This window comes from Hippocampus bargibanti, linkage group LG08 (assembly GCF_051943395.1).
Source record: "Hippocampus bargibanti isolate YZ-2025 linkage group LG08, ASM5194339v1, whole genome shotgun sequence".
In the NCBI taxonomy this organism is placed as follows: domain Eukaryota; kingdom Metazoa; phylum Chordata; class Actinopteri; order Syngnathiformes; family Syngnathidae; genus Hippocampus; species Hippocampus bargibanti.
This window is the reverse complement of record NC_142741.1, coordinates 25782981-25802131: the sequence shown is the minus strand read 5'-3', so window position 1 is coordinate 25802131 and position 19151 is coordinate 25782981. Positions and strand designations below refer to the sequence as shown.

The window sequence follows — 19151 nt, the reverse complement described above, 5'->3', positions numbered from 1 at the left end:
CAGAAAAAAAATTCCTGTGACTGTAAAGTGTCCTTGAGAGTTTTGAAAGGCACTTCGAAATGAAATGTATTATTATTATTATTATTATTATTATTATTATTATTATTATTATTATTATTATTATTATTATTATACAATTCAAGGTAATGTAAAAAAACACTATTCACTTTCTTTCGGAAGCACATGTAAATGGAAAATGGGGCCAGGTGTGATTAAAAAAAATCTCACTGACACTTCCACAATAAAGGATACGATATGCGTTACACAGAACAATATGAACAATATAATTAATACATATTAATTTCCTCAACCTTATACATTTAACACACTAATTCCAAAAATGCTCTTAGAATTCCACCAGGGGGCCGTATTGCTCTGAAAAACGCTTTCAGTTCCCGTTCTGATACACATCTGTCGGGGGGGAGGGGGGGGGCTTTAAAGGTGGGTAGTTTTATTTTATATTCGTTTTATTTTACTGCCACAAAAAGTGACATCAACGTGTAAAGCATATTACCACCCGGGCTCAGGAACACGTCAGAAATGCAATGTCAGCGTTGGATTTATTGAAAGGTGATGTAAGAGTGGTTCCATGACACGGTCCCGATGTTTTAGCGCCATATAATTCTAAAATAATCATTTTTTTCACCAAGTTTATCAGTTTTAACACGAAATATATTGCCATTGTCACATATTCAATTAAATTGAAGTTGGTTTTATGATGTTAAATTCATTGTATTCGGGTTACGCAGTTAAAGCTAAGTCAATATGTAGTGTATTGTATTATATTATTTTTGTTAAACGCCAACCTGCAAACGTAAAAGGAATTGAATTTATATTTGAGAATTACACGTCTTCATACCATTAACAGGTGAAAACATTCGTGATTAAAATGGCCATACACCAAAATATCGAGTTTTTTTCTGATGGGGGTTTATGCTTTCCAGAGTAGACCCATCAGACAGAAAATTGTTTGGAATTAATTTTTTTAATCACAGGTGAAATCATTCATGGATTCTTTCTTCTCGATGTTCCAAAGGAATTATGATTAATATGTATTTGCATGCATTCTTCATCGTTAAAATGCCACTGGATGATGATAACGTTCCTGGATGCTAAGCGACGCGGCACACCGTGCAGGGGAGGGGAGGGATGATGGCGCTAAAATGGCAGACCGTCACCGTCTGAGGGTGCAGCCGCTCGGGGGTCAACGCATTTCCGAGGAACAAATGGCAACGAAAACCCAACAGAACCAATAATCTTGATATCTTGGACATTTTACCGCGAATGTTCTTGTAGCTCGAGGAAGAGACGCGCAGAGGGAGGAGAACGAGGGGGAGGAGAGAGAGGAGGAGGACCTCGATCTGGTTGCTGAATTAGCCCTGATAACAAGCGTCGATCCCGGATACAATTTATGCCATTTTCCGCAACGTTGTAAGCGTTCGGTGGATTTAACAATCCCCAGATTGTACCCGATGGCCTGCAGTGATTTCACGATTGAGCATTTTGCGTGATTCATGTATGCATTGTGCTCCTAAACGATGATGTGTGCCGCTGCGGCAGCGGCCGCCGCCTGTGGAGGGATTCTTCCCTCTTCGTCACCGTCGATGGGCTCGGGAGTCCGGCTCATTTACGGATTGGGAGCCGATCTCTCCACCATCGGGCCGGGTATGGGTCCCTGCCCGACACCCGGAGCCCAGTCTGACCGTCGGACTCGGTACCAGCTTTTACTCTCAGGGAGAGCCCTGGCGGAAAGATACCGAAGGATTTATACGATTGCCATCAACGATAAAGAGCAAGGACTAAATCCAGGAAGGTGAGTGAGGCTATTTGGCTGTTCATGGCTGACGCTTGCTTGTCATTCGTGGGGCTAGCTTGGAGCTAACCATAGCATAACGTCATATCCCCGGCTCGACACGAAATGTCATTCATGTCTCGCGAGGTAGTCTAGCTTTCATGGTTCATACAATTGTCGCATTATCGTCCCCCAAATACATAAATGAATAAATAAATAAACCCGTGTGGTGCGCTATTTTGAGAAGCGGTGGGGGCACTCCCGGTGGGGTCAGCAGTTGATCCCAGGACTTCCTTAGCCTATGTGAGCACGACGTCACCCCCGTTAGCTTCTCCCAGCATGTGGGGGTTGATTGTCAAATGTGTTTCTTTCACAACACAGCACGACACTTGTCATCTAAATAACTTCATGGTGGTCATTTTTGTATTTTTAGGCCCAACGGCGTCACTATTTCGATAGCTAGCTAGTTAGCTTTGCAGCTAGCTGGGCATTAACTAACACAACATGGGAGTACGTATTAAACCTTGTTACTGTTTTTTTTAAGTGGTACGCGTTGATGACAGTGTCTTGATAACGTGCCTGCGTGGTTTTTATGTGAAGAGGAGGAGGAAAGCGATCTTAAGTGGCGGTTTGTTTGCCCTAAGCGTGCAATCGAGTTACGTCATTTATTGTCAGTCAGGTTGGAGAGAAGCTGGGTCATTGCTGCATCATCCCTCACTTTCTCTCATTGTGTTGTTGTTGTCGTACTTTATACTGTTGTCCTTGTTGCGCTGTCACATCCTCTCCTCTATATTGTTGTGCTGGAGGGAAGAATGTGTTGTTGTAACACATGATACAGAGATGTGCCGTCATCAGTCATGGTTTTAAGTTAATATTTTATTGACCAAGGCAAAAGCAACCTATCAAAAAAAGATTTGGACTTAGAACGGCGACAGAGTGTGACTCAATCAGAAAGTGAAGTCGTTATTTGTTTCACTACCACCTCTACTTTCATTTACTTGAAATCAAGGACATGTGAATATCTTTCGGTGCTTGCCTCTGCAAAAACTGAATCATAAATTAATCAATATTTGTAACCCATGCTTATTTTAATGTTGCCTGCCATCAAACAGATAGCACAGTAGACCTCCTTGTGTTATCATGTCAACAAAATATCAAGTACTATTTTCTTTGATTGTAGTGTGTGAACACATTTTAAATTTGGACTCAGACTCCTTCCAAAAATAGAGCACCAAAGCATTGGAATATCTTTGAATCTTGTCAAAATGCAGAAGATGCAGAGAGGCGATAACAGTGCAAACGACAATTACAGACAATTTGGGTTGAGTTATGTCTTTTTAATTTACTAATATCATCCTTATCGTCTGCTACTGTGTGTTTCCAAGGGAGAGTTTTATGTGAATGTTGAAGTTTGCTGCCAGTAAATCAGAAGCTATGATACTCACCGGTACTGCAAAACATAAACATAATTCTATGAACATTGTCACATTCCTAGCATACAGTAAATAAAGCCATTTAACAGGGATTGTTTACACTTAAATGACAACCTGTATCAGGCTTGACTTTTATAGGACAACCGACACCTCCGGACAAGTTGTGTCCATAATTTGTAAAATCACTTCAAATGACTTCTACTGAGCATATTTGACAAAGATTCCATTCCAGCGCATGTCGCTATAGTTGACCTTTTTAGACTCGCACTGAATATTCAGAAAGTCTTGTTTTTGAGTTGGTGACGATTCCTGACGTGACGTCACGTCAGGAACGCCTCTGACCGAGAAAGCGACACATTTTGGGTATTTTGTTTGGTCTGAAAACATAGTGTTGATGGCGAAATTAGAAGGAAAAAACATAAATAACGCGATTGCTGAATCGTTGTGTGTTGCACCAAGACTACTATTTGATACTAGTTGACACAAATTCCCAGCAGACAAATCAGCCCATTTCCAACGGTGCTTGGGCGCCATCTTGTGCATTTTCTGGGACGCTACATTGCTGTCATTGACGGCTCGAATTGATACGGAAGGACTCCTTTAATCGATTGCAAACATGTATGCTTTCCTCTTCAGAACTATTTGAATCATATTCATAACTAGATGAGTAACAAAAGAGCATCTTATCCCAATCTGAAGCCATTGCTTTGACGTCTTGACGTCTTGGTGTGACGTCACGAACAAGGGGGCGGGACCTTCTCAAACTCTGCATCTCCGAAGTCATTTTGAAGTAGTTTTGGGACACTTGAAGTCGTTTTTATTGGTGTTTTGCATTTGACTAAAAATATCAGCCTGCGTGTTTTGGCTATTTTAGATGTTATAAAACGTTGTTCTGATGTCAGTTAGGAAACAAAAAATGGTGTGGGTTGTCCTTTAATATTCTGCAAACGTACCCTGTCAGGAGCCATTTCAGCTTTGTAAATTATTCACACTGTAAATGTTTGAGAAAAATACAATGTTATCTGTTTTTGTAATTGTGGATACGCATTTTTGTATCCGTTTAAGGTCTTACTTGTTTTTAGAATTGCATGGCAGGTTGAATAAAATGGCTGTAAAGGTTCCACCCACTGTCGGTTTCCCATCACTGCTTGATGGATATTCCTTGTGACGCCTGATTTGTTTCTTTCAGAGGGAAGAAAGCCTTGAACAAGAAGAAGCTGAAAAGGCGACAAAGGGTGAAGTCCAAAGTCAAATCGAGGACAAAGGTAAGAGATGCATTTAAATTTTATGCCATATTTTATGCCATATTTGTGGATGTGGAAGCTGCAAAATTGACGGAATCAACTGGAGTCGAAATGCACCGTAGGGGGGCTGGGAGGGGCGGGGCTCGGGTTCGGTGGCTCATCCGGCCTGTTGCCAAGCGACCCCATTCGCATCGCTACGGCAACAGTTGCCTGGTTCCAATTCCTCCATTCAAAGGGGAGACCCTGTCTGTTCTTGACGACGATGTGGGGCAGTTTGCAGACTGAGTACAGTGATACCTCGGTTTACGAACTTTTCGGTTTACGAACGTTACATTTATGAACATCTTACCTTGGCATACGAACTATTTTTCGGGATACACACGGAGCGCCAGAATGAGTGATGTGTCATTGGTGAACGAGCCCGTTCTCCGAACAAGAAAATGGCAGCCGACTGTTTTTCTCCTCTATTCCCCGCCCCTCGTCTTCTGTTAAAGCCATGTGATTGGTCAAGAACGCAGCAATGAGGGGAGGTGGTTTAAACATTAAAGAGACAGGCAGACGACACAGAGATAAAATGGATAGAAAACACAATGACATTTGGACTCGTTTCAACTTTGATAGTTCAAAGGCAGAGTGTAGACTGCAAGGTTAAAATATCCCATCAATCAGGCTCCACCAATAACCCGCGCAAGCCATCTCGGACCCACATTTCCAGTGCATAACAGTTCAGATTTGCCAAGAATCTTACTTCAAAGTCGCCTACTGCTCATTCAAGGTTTATGATCTGTCAATTTAATTCTGCAACGAACTAAATTGAGTTTCATTGGTCTGCTGATTGACAGCACGTGATTTGCATGACATGCCTTCCAAAGCTTTGTCTTCTTAATGTACACAAAGTGCTCCTGGCAGGAGAGCAGCAGACGCCCTGCTCGATGGAGCAAATCTCCTCCCCGTTGCTTTGAGCGGAGTATGAATGACCTCGTCGCAAACCCCCCACCCGCCACAACCCCTCCCAAACAGATGACATCACCTCCCGTCACGGGTATGCCCAAAGGGCAATGAAAGGCTGTGGCAATCGATCACCGAGGTTCCTCCGTCCTCGGGGTTGGGGCTAAAAATGGCCTCCATGGAGAAAGCCAATCATTTTGTGCCCTCATCCTGATGATTATTTCATGGCGCTTCTTTTTACAACCCACTGCTTCTTAATTTCCGGCCTCTGAATCAATAGTGTTTTTTTTTTTGGGGGGGAAGAGTGAATGTCAAATTTTCCCCACACTCTGCAAACAGATCGTGCAGTGTTAGAATGTCCCCGTCAAAGTCCAGACCTAAATCCAATCGAGAATCTGTGGCAAGATCTGAAAACTGCTGTTCACAAATGCTCTCAATCTAATCTCGCTGAGTTTGAGACCTTCTGCAAAGAAGAATGGGCAAACATTCTCGTCTCTCGATGCGCAAAGCTGGTAGAGACATACCCCAAAAGGCTTGTAGTTGTAATTGCAGCGAGAGGTGCTTCCACCAAGTATTGACACAGCTGAATACTTTTTCTGTTTTTTATGTCTAAAAAGTCATGTTTAATCGTTACTTCTATTTCACAATCATGAACCGCTTTGTGTTGATCTTTCACATAAAATGGCAATCAAATATGTTTATGGTCAGAAGGTGACAAAATGTGGGGTATGACTACTTTTTCAAGCCGCTGTATCTTGTACACTCAAAATTATTGGTAAAAACGGTCCTTAGTTGAGAGTTTCACCGCCACAACTCCCAATGTGCATCCATTGTTCCTGACTCTTCCTCTTTTGTCACTTTCGATGAAAAGGTTTCTTCAGCCGTCATCTGTACTTGTTCGAAGGTGTCGGATGTTTTGAGTCTCATCCGAGGAGCTTCGTCAGCGAACTAAAATTTGCTGGTAGCTCTTTCCGGTGGTTAACCCAAAAAGATGCATCCTACGTCCCTCACTGCAGCAATGACTTCTCCCGATTGACAACTTTGTCAGACGAGTACAAGTTTGCTTGCAACGAAATGGTGGACATATGGAACACATCTTGGGGAAAGCCATAAATTGACAGAAATAGCTGAAACTCTGCTGAATGGTCTTCTATAAACTGAATAATGTGTGGTTGTAATTTGAAATACAGTAAAGTCTCGTTATATCGATAGTACTGCTTATTACGATACTAATTCTATGAACTCAAGGAGAAAATTACATGCCTGCACGATCGGATATATCAATAGTCCGGTTATATCGATATTTTTTCAGACTCCCGAGACTATCGATATAACGAGACTTTACTGTAAATAGACATTTTTGGGTCACCCTGTATATCCCTAATAATAATAATAATATAGGGCCAGAGTTACCAACAAATTTTAGTTCGCTGACGAAGCTCCTCGGATGAGAACCGAACCATCCGTACAGATGACCCCTGAAGAAACCTTTTCATCGATGGACCACTCCTGTATGACTAAGACCTTTTGTCACTCTGACTCCCACAGACGGAGAGTTTCGATGGCGCTCTGTGCGTGCCCGACATCAAGTTACACAGCAACCCGTCGGCGTTCAACGTCTACTGCAACGTGCGCCACTGCGTGCTGGAGTGGCAGCAGAGGGAGGCCTCATTGGCGCTGGCCTCGAGGAGCTCGGCGCAGAGCGGCGACTCGGACAGTGAAGAGGAGGAGGAGTACCGCGAGCCAGCTATCAAGCTGCCTAAAGTAAAGATGCTCCTTTATTATTATGCACCGAGATCCCGATAAGCCTTTCCCTTCTTTTATATTCATTGAATGATATTCTATCATGTGATGTCACCTTCCTAGACTGCTCTAAATCCCTTTCGGGAGGATTAACAACCTTACCTGGCCCACATTTCCCTTTGAATGATTTTAATTTCCATTCAGAAGGAGCTCCCAATCCAACATGCAAGGCGGGTGGAGTTACTGTTAAAAAATGATGCTGTCATCAGTTAAAGGACAAGCGACACCATTTTTTTGTTTCCTAACTGACATTAGAAAAACGTTTTATAGCATCTAAAATACCCAAAACACACTACCCCCCCCCACGCAGCAATATCCCATCAACCTGGCTCCACAAATAACCCGCACAAGCCATCTGTACACTTGATGCAAAAAGCTATCAACCCAGCTAAACGGAACAATATTGATGAGGAACTAGGTAAAATGATCGCAGAGAAAGCACCTACAAAGGATCATTCCTCAAGACGGTGAAAGAAGGCATCAAGTGTTTAATGCTGACAAAACCGGTCACTCCTTTCCATCAAGCCATCAACGACCATCACAAAGGTCAATAAAACTACTTTATTATACAGTACAGTTTATTTCTTTAATTCTAATACCATAGCACATTTATTATACAAATATACAAAATTATAAAGTAGAAAATTATGTTTTATGGGGACCTGGGAACGGATTATTCTCATTTTAATGGTTTCCTATGGGAAATAGATTTTTGGGATACACACTTTTCGCATTACAAACTCTGTCTGGGAACCAATTAAGCTCGTAAGCCAAGGTATCTCTGTACTATAAAAGAAATATTGTCGAGTATAAAATTAAAATTTATAGGATGATGATCTCAGGGATTAAATCAAAGCCACTTTTCAAGATCTCCAACATAGCATTTAAGTTTCAATCGAGAGTTCATTGGACATTTAAGAAGGCACAATAGGAAGTCTAATTGCTTTTGCTTCCGGCTCCGTAGATCATCGGCATCGGCCTTTGTGGAGTCTTTGAGCTGATAAAGGAGACGCGTTTCTCCCACCCCTCGCTGTGCCTGCGCAGTCTGCAGGCTTTGCTGGACATGCTGCAGGGGCAACAGCCCGAGGGATTCCAGACCGAGCCTCCCGATGTGCTGGGTGAGGAGTGCGCACACAAATCCTTCTCCTTGGAGAAATAACCAGCAGGGAAATGAAGTCATTGCACAAATACATTTTCTACTGCTGACTATCGAACCATTGATTCCATATTGTCCTTCAGAGTCCCTTTATCAGCTGTTGCTGGAGACCACAGTTCGAAGCACGGGCCCCAACGACCCGACGGGACAGGCCATCACTGCCCTATCCTGCGCTTGCCTTTTCAGTCTGGTGGTCTCCTGGGGGGACACAGGCAAGATTCTCCAGGCCGTCTCCGCCATTCTCACCAACAATGGCAGCCACGCTTGCCAGACGATACAGGTGAGTGTTTAACCAAAAACATCAACTGGGGGTTGGATAGAGATTAGACAGAATAAGAAGTTATCATATTTAAAAGTTTCATACTGTTGTATGCTTAGTCAACACTTGTGACTCAATACACAATTGAAGCACGGACAACCTCAGGTCAATCAGATCAACGGACACAGCAAGTTAAACGGTCAGCTTCACAGGAGCAATTTAGGACTTGAGGAACTCCTTATCACAGGAGTCATTTAGGACTGCAAACTCCTTACCTCAGGAAGAGGTCATTAGCCAGGTTACAAACTTATCAGTTAATGGGGAAACACAATGTTTTATTGCTTACAGCTGTTGGTGCTCAGAACCTCCAGAGGCGTGGTATGATAATCAAGAAAACTATGTTTTACTAATGTATCACTTTAATTTGCATGTACCCTCAATAAATAGCTTGGCAGAGGGACGCGGAATTCAGACGTATGTCATGGGTGACTATGTTTCCTGCCGGCAGTAGGGACAATCTTTCTGGTTCAGAGTCTTTGTCCACAGTGTCTGACTGTCATATCTCTGACAGGGTTATATAATATAGATAAAATATCGCTGTACACTTCCTGATTGCATTTATTCAGAATCAGAATCAAAATCATCCTTATTGGCCAAGTAATTTGTCTCCGATAGAACTCACTGCACTAGAATCTACATCAAAAAAGACATGACAAATAAGTATGGAGATCACTAATAAAGGCTACTCTAATCTAAATGGTATATCTCAAGAATAAATTTGCCTTTTGTCCATGTTAGCGCTTTGTTACAGCTGCAGCTCTATAAATCAATATGTATATTGTATTGTATTTTGTACATCCGCCCCCATTTCAAGCTCAAATAACTCCAGACCCATATAACTTAAGAATTAACTTTTTTTTCCCGATGAAAGAAGAGAGTCTTACGTTTCTAATGCTATATTGTATCTTTATGTAGTCCCAGAACTCAATATTCTGCTGGTTCTGGAATTTGAGTGAAAATGACAAAAACCCTGGCACTGGAGTGGACACATTTTTGCACATTGTCTGGCAGTGAATGACTTAAATTGCTGTAGTTCATAAGAATAAAATTCATAAATATTGTCTGATGGTGTCACTCAAATGGGGTATCATTTGTATAATTGTTTTTTTTTCTTTTGCATTGCATTTATTTTGATGATGTTCCACTTGAACACTAAATGTCAACACTCCCTCACACACCTCATAAAACCATTGAAATAGGAATTTGTGTGTGGGTGTGGGTGTGGGAGGGGTGTGTGCTATAACTGCTGTGCTAATGTGATGTTTAGCTCAATGAGACGAGGGGAAATTCACGCTGCAGGTGCTAATGGTATTTAAACGAGTCATCAGCAGCACCAGGAGCGTCATTGACTTCCCATAACAACCTCCCATAATATCACCAAAGGCCCAATGTAGTGATTTGGAAAAGCTTTACTCACACATGCCATTCCTTTTAGGTGCCCACCATATTGAACGCCCTGCAGAGGAGTGTGCAGGCCGTTTTGGTGGGAAAGATCCAAATCCAGGACTGGTTTGGGAATGGCATCAAACGCGCGGCATTGATGAACAAATGGATGTTGAAAGGCGTGACCATCGATGAGGACGAGCGCTGCCTCCTGCAGACGGATGGCTCCTTTCTCTACCTGCTCTGCAAGGACGGACTTTACAAAGTGGGCTCGGGGTATAGCGGCACTGTTAGGGTACGTAGTCGGCCTTCATGTACACAAAGACAATATCTTTCCTGCTCTGATGAAAAAAAAAACAATACAAAATGCCAACAAAAAAGTAAAATATAAGGTAACATAGCACACTCTCTGAGACTAACATGTTCAGACGCTCCCCACCTTGCGAACGAGATACATTCCGAGCGGTCGTTCGTAAGGTGAATTTGTTTGTAAATTGCTTCAGCGCTGTATTTTCTATGGAATGTATGTTTAAGTAAAACACCCAACGAATAAATATTAAACGCTAACAGTTGTTAAATAAATTCACACCTACTGTATTACGACGACATATCCTTGGGTCTTCATTAAGCCATTACTGAAGCTGCGGGCACCTCATTACTGAATGACGTGCCAGCAGCCATTACTTTTTGTTATGCATCGCGTCCTCCTGGAGCGTCAACGGGGAAGAGGGATTTCCTCCCCGCCCACATACTCCACACAGCCAATTGTAAGCGAGCTCGTCTCGAAAAAGGTGCGCAATCCAAAATCTAACTTACAGCATCTCTGTCCAACCATTTTTCGACATACTGTACCCGCAAAAATGTTTGTGATTTGTAACTCGAATGTTTGTAAGTTGAGGGAAGCGTCTGTAATCATCACCTTTGTACACATCAAACGCTGATGAATGTGCGGGCTTTATATTTTTTGTTGGTGTCTAATTTATTGATCTTTTCCTCAGGGTCACGTTTACAACTCCACATCCCGCATTCGGAATCGAACAGAAAAGAGGTCGTGGCTGGGTTTCGCGCAGGTAATTTCAGCTCATCATCACTCCATATTGTACCGTCCAATGTTTATACAGTAAAGTCTCGTTATATCGATATTCAAGGGAGTCCGAAAAAATATCGATATAACCGGGACTATCGATATATCCGATATAGCTATAACGAGACTTTACTGTAGTTGAATCGCAACCAATATCTGCAGTAAGCCTTCCCCTGGGGGTCATTATTTTGAGAGTCCAGATGAGCAGCGGCTTTGTTTTGTACCCGTAGGGCTACTTGCTGTATCGGGACGGAGGTAACCACAGTATGTCTGCCATCAAGATCAATCCTGAGACACTGGAGCCTGAGGGGGCTGTCACCATGCCAGGTGCAGACATCATTTTCTAGATACCGGCTTCACTCTTTGTCTGTTTTATGTATCACACTTTGTATGCAACTGGAGTTGTTTCTAGAGTGCTTTATGAATAAACATAAAGGACAACCGACGCCTCCGGACAAGTTGTGTCCATAATTTGTAAAATCACTTCAAATGATTTCCACTGAGCGTATTTCACAAAGATTACACTGCATGTAGCTATATTTTACGATTTAAGACTCACGCTGAAGATTCAGGAAGTCTTGTCTTCGAGTTGGTGACGAGTCGTCACGTCACTGAAGGAACGCCCCTAACCGAGAAAGCGACACACAAGCATTTTGGGTACTTTGTTTGCTCAGAAAACTTTGCGTTGATCCGTGTTGATGACGAAATTAGAAGGAAAAAACATAAATAACGCTGACACAAATGTCCACCCATTTCCAACGGAGCTCGGGCGCCATCTTCTGCATTTTCTGGGTCCTACATTGCTGTCATTGACGGCTCAAATTGATATGGGAGGACTCCTTTGATCGATTGCAAACATTTATGCTTTCCTCTTCAGAACTATTTGAATCATATTCAGAAATGGATGAGGAACAAGAAAGCATCTTCTCCGAATCTGAAGCCATTGTTTTGATTCTCGAGTAAGGCAAGACGTCTTGGCGTGATGTCACAAACTGGGGGCGGGACCTTCTGAAACTGGCCATTTCCGAGTTCATTTTGAAGTAGTTTTTATTGGTGTTTTTCATTTGACTAAAAATATCAGCCTGCGTGTTTTGGGTATTTTAGATGCTATCAAACGTTTTTCTGATGTCAGTTAGGAAACAAAAAAATGGTGTCGGTTGTCCTTTAAGCGAATTTATTTGAGGTCAGCCCCCACCAATAAATTTTCGCCTCTTGTAGGAGCCTGACGATAGGCAATTAAGTTTGGAGTCATCGACGCAAAGATTGCTAAAACTAGCACCAGTGATAAATCTTGAATATTGACGGTCAGCGTTCCTCTCTCCAGGTCAACACTCGGATGGGCAGAACATACTTTTCACGGACGGAGATCACATCAACCAAATTGCAGCCTGCAAAGATGTGAGTCTGAACCTCCTCCAAGTTACTCCTGAAGCGGTTCCCTAACAGTTACCATATTTTCCGGTGTTTAAGGCGCACCCAAAAGCCTTATACTCGGGGCGCCTTATACACCGGAAAGTACGGTACATGACTACAGACGCTACCCAATTTACGAACAAGATACGTTCGTAAAGTGAATTTGTTCGTAAGTTGCTTCAGTGCTATATTTTGTATGCAGTGATACCTCGGTTTACAAACCCCTTGGCTTACAAACCTTTCGGTTTACGAACGTTACGTTTATGAAAATTTTACCTTGGCATACGAACTATTTTTCGGGATACACACGGAGCTGAGTGATGTGTCGTTCACGAACGAGTCCGTTCTCCTAACAAGACAATGGTGGCCGACTGTTTTGTCCTCTATTCCCCGCACCCAGTTTTCGGTTGAAGCCACGTGACTGGTCCAGAACGCAGCGGGGGAGAGGTTAAACATTAAAGAGACAGGCAAACGACAGAGAGAGAGTGAGAAAACACGCGCGACAGAGCTTGAAACAAAGAAACAGAAGTAAAAAAAAAACAAGTGAAATGGTGTGAAAATGGATAGATAACAGTGAAATTTGGACTCGTTTCAACTTTGATATGAACTTTGATATATGTATATTTTGTGTAGTTTTAAGGCTTAGAAAATTAGAAAGTAGAAAATTATGTTTTATCGGGACCTGGGAACGGATTCTTCTCATTTTAATGGTTTCCTATGGGAAATTAATTTTTGGGATACACACTTTTCACCTTACGCACTCTGTCTGGGAACCAATTAAGTTCCTAAGCCAAGGTATTACTGTAGAATGTATTTTTAAGGCTGATATAAGTATCTTTAAGGCTTGTGTTGGGTTGTACTGAAAAATAAACATTGAATAAAATATATGCTCGATAAAGATATGTCCACGTACAACTGTAGAGAATATAACATATATTACTACAAAAAATGTTCGTATGTACCGTCGGTCGTAATTCAAATGTTTGTAAGTAGGGGAGCGTCTTTACCATGTATTTTTTCCATATTTCCCAGCAGTCAAAACCTCTTTACATTTGAACAAACCCTCGTATCATCCGATGCTATCATGCGACATCACGTCAGAAATCAAATTGCTGTCAAATAATAGCAAGTATTAACATCGTCGTGTGGCGTCTCCGTAGCAGGATGGTTTTGTGGTACGCATCTACACGATGAGCTCCGACCCGAGCCTGCAGCAGGAACTGCAGCTGAAACTGGCCAGGAAGTGCCTGCACGCATGCGGCATCTCCCTCTTTGACCTCGAGAAGGATCTGCACATCATCAGTGAGTGATTCTAAATGGCCATGATGGCACTTTCTTATTTCCTCATCTAGCGACTGCCGGAGGGTGCGCTTGTTTTGTTGTTCAGCTGCAGAGAGGATGCGATGCTTCCTGTCTTTTCAACTGTACTTTTACAAAGCACAATAATAATAAAAACAACGACAATAAATCAGATTTATTCATCATGTGAAGCACAGGTGCCAAAGTCAAGGCCCGGGAGCCGAATCTGGCCCTCCACATCATTTCATTCGGCCCACGACAGCAAATCAAGCACGTCAAGTGCCATGATGCTTGCTAACGTCCAAACTCAAATTTCAAATTCCCACGTAAAACCACAATAACAAGCATTATTTTTTACTTCAAATTTAAAAAGTAGTTATTCATTCATTTTTTGTGTGTGTTTTATATGTAATATGTAGGGGAGGTGAAACATTGTAATGGTTTCCTCAAATTTATAACAACCCCCGAGAGGAAACCGTAACTACAATGTGGCCCGCGGCAAAAAAAGAGTTTGACACCCGTGATATTGCGTATAACAGACGGTAGCACTCCATACTGGCATTCATCTAAAGCGCAGGTGTCAAAGTCAAGGCCCGGGGGCCAAATCTGGCCAGCCACATCATTTTATTCGGCCCGCGAAAGCAAATCAAGCATGTTAATTGCCACAATGTTAGCTAAAGTCCGAACCGAAATTTCAAATTGTATGGATGTAAACCACATTTACATTCATTATTTTTTACTTCAAATTTGAAAACTATTTTTTAATTAATTTGTTCAACGCTCTATGTGTAATATGTAGAAGGGATTAAACATTCTGACGTTTTCCCCAAATTCATCCATTGAAAGGAAACCGTCACTACAATGTGGCCCGCGGCAAAAAATGACTTTGACACCCTCAATCTCTAAATGTTGACATGTTTCTTGATAGGTGCTGCCGTTTTGGTTCTCAACAAAATTCAAATGGGTGTCGCAATCATCTTATTTCTGTGAAATAGCAACGATGAACTGATATTTCTTAAAAAGGCGCATAAATTGTTTCCCCAAAAAACATCTTCAATCGTGGATGGAGGTCGCAGTACGTGGATATCTCCTGAAGCCACTATTTCAGGAAACGCAACACTGGTATTGTTGTAATCTGTGTATGATGGCCTCGTGTTGTGATAACTCAAAACTCTTGTGTTAATCTCACAGGCACAGGCTTCGATGAGGAGGCTGCGTTGCTTGGAGCTGGCCGGGAATTTGCGTTGATGAAAACTGCCTCTGGGAAGGTGAGAGCCATGTCCTGCATTATTTAAAGGACAACCGACACCACTTTTTTGTTTCCTAACTGACATCAGAAAAAAGTTTTATAGCATCTAAAATACCCAAAACACACAGGATGATATTTTGAGTCAAATGCAAAACACCAATAAAAATGACGTAAAGTGTCCAAAAACTACTTCAAATTGAACCCGGAAGTGGCCAGTTTCAGAAGGTCCCGCCCCCTTGTTCGTGACGTCACGCCAAGACGTCTTGCCTTGCTGGAGAATCAAAACAATGGCTTCAGATTCGGAGAAGATGCTTTCTTGTTCCTCATCCAGTTATGAATATGATTCAAATAGTTCTGAAGAGGAAAGCATAAATGTTTGCCATCGATTCAAGAAGTTAATCCGTGTCATTTGAGGCATCTGGACAGAAATGTAGCACCCAGAAAATGCACAAGATGGCGCCCAAGCTCCCTTAGAAATGGTCTGCTGGGAATTTGTGTCAACTAGTATCAAATAGTAGTCTTGGTGCAACACACAACGATTCACCATGGCGTTATTTGTGTGTTTTCCTTCTAATTTCGCCATCAACACAAAGTTTTCACACCACACAAAGTACCCAAAATGCATTGTGTGTCGCTTTCTCGGTCAGGGGCGTTCCCTCCGTGACGTCAACGTCAAGAATCGTCACCAACTCAAAAACAAGACTTCCTGAATATCCAGTGCAAGTCTTAAAACGTGAAATATAGCTATATGCGTTGGAATCTTTGTTAAATACGCTCAGTAGAAGTTATTTGAAACCATTTTACAAATTATGGACACAAGTTGTCCGGAGACGTCGGTTGTCCTTTAAGTCGCACACTCACTGGGTCGTTCGGTTTATTCGTGCAATATATAAGAGTAAAAATGTATTTGATTGACACACAATATCGCATTTGCTATTTTGGTTCTTAGTTAAGACTTTAATTAGATGCGTGTGTTGCTAATGCGATTAGGCTGGGGATGAGATGGTGTCCAATCACTCCATGAAGAAACAAGTAAATGGCAAGTATGTTGTTTGGCCGGGGTGTGTGTGCAAGGCGTCGTTGGTTGTTTCTGTGCAGTGGGTGTGACACAGCATGAGGCCTCGGAAGATAACAATAGAAGGCCACTTTGCTTACTGATCATTTCTTTGGACCTGGTTGGACTAGTGTCGGCTCGTCTCGCGACACTACTAAGCACCTCCGGACAATGTACCATGTGCTCACACCGCTGTCATTACAATATTTTGGCCCCCAAGAGAAACCCACATCCTGAATATATATTTTTTGGATTGGATTGGGAATTAGCCTTTATTATCATGAATATCATGAATATATTCATAAAAAAGATGGTTTATCACTCGTCTTTCCTCATCCTCTCATGTCAGATTTACTACACTGGAAAGTATCAGAGTCTGGGCATAAAGCAGGGAGGCCCGTCCGCCGGGAAATGGGTGGAACTTCCTGTCACCAAGTCCCCCAAGATCCTTCAGTTCTCCGTCGGCCACGACGGCTCCCACGCGTTGTTAGTGGCCGAAGATGGAAGCGTCTTCTTTACCGGTTCTGCGAGTAAAGGAGAAGATGGAGAGTCAAGTAGGAGAAACGTCCTCATGTATATCCTTGCGGCTCATATTGCAACATCAACATGATGTGTCTTTTCCCCGTTTAGCTAAAAGCCGACGACAACCCAAACCCTACAAGCCGAAGAAAATGATCAAATTGGAGAGCAAGATGGCCGTGTATACTGCGTGCAACAATGGCAGCAGTAGTATCGTTACCAAGGATGGCGAGTTGTACATGTTTGGAAAGGATGCCATTTACAGCGACAGCACTTGTAAGTCCATCATTAAGAAAAAAAAAACCTGTATAGATTCCACTCTTTAGTGTTTCTTTCTTCAACCTTTCATCGCTAGGCCTTCTGTAGTGCTACGTCTGAATCAATCCGGACTGAAAAAAGGTGTGGTGTAATTTACCACAAGTCCACTAGATGGTATCGTTAGCCAGGAAATAACTGAGCGACCTTTCTTAAGGATGTCCATTTTTTTCTTGAAAAGCCCGTCTTGAAAATGCCTGAAGTCATTTTCAAGACGGGCACAGTTTGATGGAAATATTTGATGCGACAGGGCCTGCAGAACTGATTGTGATGGCGGCAAGGTACATTTCTGACCCCGGTAACAAATGATGGCTGAAATGTGATTGGTTAATTGGTTAAATGCTTAAATACAAAAACACATTTCTGGAAGCAGCGCAACAGGGGAAAAGTAATGAAAGGAAACTGAAAAACACTTTAATTATTCAATAAGAAGTCATGGACAAAATATAATAAACATCAGTGTGTGATTCAGATATTTTTAGGCCAGTAGAGAAGGCTCTGCAAGCATTGACGGTCCGCCACTGGTTTTGATGAATTCCCATGTCATCATTGTCACTGTCTTGACCCCACAGGTCAGGTGACCGACCTTAAAGGCCACATTGTGACCCAGGTTGCAATGGGAAAGGCCCACACGTGTGTGCTGACCAAAAACGGGGAAGTTTGGACCTTCGGGGTGAACAACAAGGGCCAGTGTGGCAGAGACACAGGAGCCATGAGCCAGGCTGGGAAAGGTGAGCATCACGACCACACAGGTCAAGTCTGAGTTGCCAAATACAGCGATACCTTGGCTTACGAACCTAATTGGTTCCCAGACAGAGTGTGTAAGGCGAAAAGTGTGTATCCCAAACATTTATTTCCCATAAGAAAACATTAAAATGAGAATAATCCGTTCCCAGGTCCCCATAAAACATATTTTGTTTACTTTTCTAAGCCTTAAAACTACACAAAATATACCTTATTTTATGTATAATAAATATGCTATGATATGATAATTAAATAAATAAACTGTACGATATAATAGTCATTTTATTTACCTTTGTGATGGTCGTTGATAGATTGGATTGGATTGGATTTGCCTTTATTAGTCTTGCAGTGGAGAAATTTACATTTCACAGCAGCAAAGTTGGCTTGATGGAATGGAGTGACGCTTTCATCATCATTAAACACTTGATGAGGAACGTCACCATCTTGAGGAATGATCCCTTGTAGCTGCTTTCTCTGCGATCATTTTACCTAGTTCCTCATCAATTGTGTTCTGTTTCGCTGGGTTGATAGCTTTTTGCATCAAGTGGCTTGTGCGGGTTATTTGTGGAGCCTGATTGATGGGAATTTTAACCTTGCAGTCTACACTCTGGCTTTTATAGTCCAGTGTGCCTTATATAAGGAAAAATGTGGAAAATACACGATTCATTGGGGGTGCACCTTATACTCCGGTGCGCCTTATACACTAGAAAATACCGTAAATATCTTCACGCTACAAGAACTTCAACCATCATTGTTTATTTGAAACCTGCTTGACTGGCATCTCGGTTACAGCGTTCGGTGTGGAGAACATGGCCACCGCCATGGATGAAGATCTGGAGGATGAGCTCGAGGAGAAGGATGAGAAGAGCATGATGTGTCAATCCGGCATGCATAAGTGGAAGCTGGACCAATGCATGGTCTGCACCGTGTGTGGCGACTGCACGGGCTACGGCGCCAGCTGTGTCAGCAGCGGGCGGCCTGATCGAGTACCTGGAGGGTAAAAGGACATTGCCATAATATCCGCATAACGCTCATCCCATCGTGGTGTGACTATTTTGTTGTTGTTGTTGTGAATCAGCATCTGTGGCTGTGGATCGGGAGAGTCGGGCTGCTCGGCATGCGGCTGCTGCAAAGCATGTGCCAGGGAGCTCGATGGTCAGGAGGCTCGGCAGAGAGGGATCTTCGACGCAGTTAAAGAGATGATCCCGTTGGATCTCCTTTTAGGTAAATGCCCTTTTGTCATCTTGGAAGTTGACGTTTCACACCATCTGTGTGAGATTTCACAAAGCCAATTTTGGCTGAGAGAAATCAGTAAAGTGATACCTCAGCTTACACACTTCATTGGTTCCCAGAAAAGTCCGTCTTCCAAACATTTATTTCCCATTAGAAACAATTA

General features: G+C 42.4%; 1 protein-coding gene across 1 annotated transcript in view; it reads left to right on the top strand.

Moving 5' to 3' along the window:
- Nucleotides 1–1152: 1152 nt before the first annotated feature.
- Nucleotides 1153–19151, top strand: part of mycbp2 (MYC binding protein 2) — a 74050-nt gene continuing 56051 nt past the window's right edge. The window contains exons 1-16 of the mRNA XM_089001927.1: nucleotides 1153–1813; nucleotides 4415–4490; nucleotides 6966–7181; nucleotides 8185–8338; nucleotides 8460–8656; nucleotides 10131–10373; nucleotides 11077–11148; nucleotides 11393–11489; nucleotides 12487–12560; nucleotides 13739–13877; nucleotides 15066–15142; nucleotides 16527–16731; nucleotides 16808–16972; nucleotides 17584–17742; nucleotides 18548–18752; nucleotides 18834–18979. Of these exons, the coding sequence (XP_088858053.1) occupies nucleotides 1539–1813; nucleotides 4415–4490; nucleotides 6966–7181; nucleotides 8185–8338; nucleotides 8460–8656; nucleotides 10131–10373; nucleotides 11077–11148; nucleotides 11393–11489; nucleotides 12487–12560; nucleotides 13739–13877; nucleotides 15066–15142; nucleotides 16527–16731; nucleotides 16808–16972; nucleotides 17584–17742; nucleotides 18548–18752; nucleotides 18834–18979 (2500 nt within the window). The 5' untranslated portion in view covers nucleotides 1153–1538. The remainder of the gene's footprint in view (nucleotides 1814–4414; nucleotides 4491–6965; nucleotides 7182–8184; nucleotides 8339–8459; nucleotides 8657–10130; nucleotides 10374–11076; nucleotides 11149–11392; nucleotides 11490–12486; nucleotides 12561–13738; nucleotides 13878–15065; nucleotides 15143–16526; nucleotides 16732–16807; nucleotides 16973–17583; nucleotides 17743–18547; nucleotides 18753–18833; nucleotides 18980–19151) is intronic.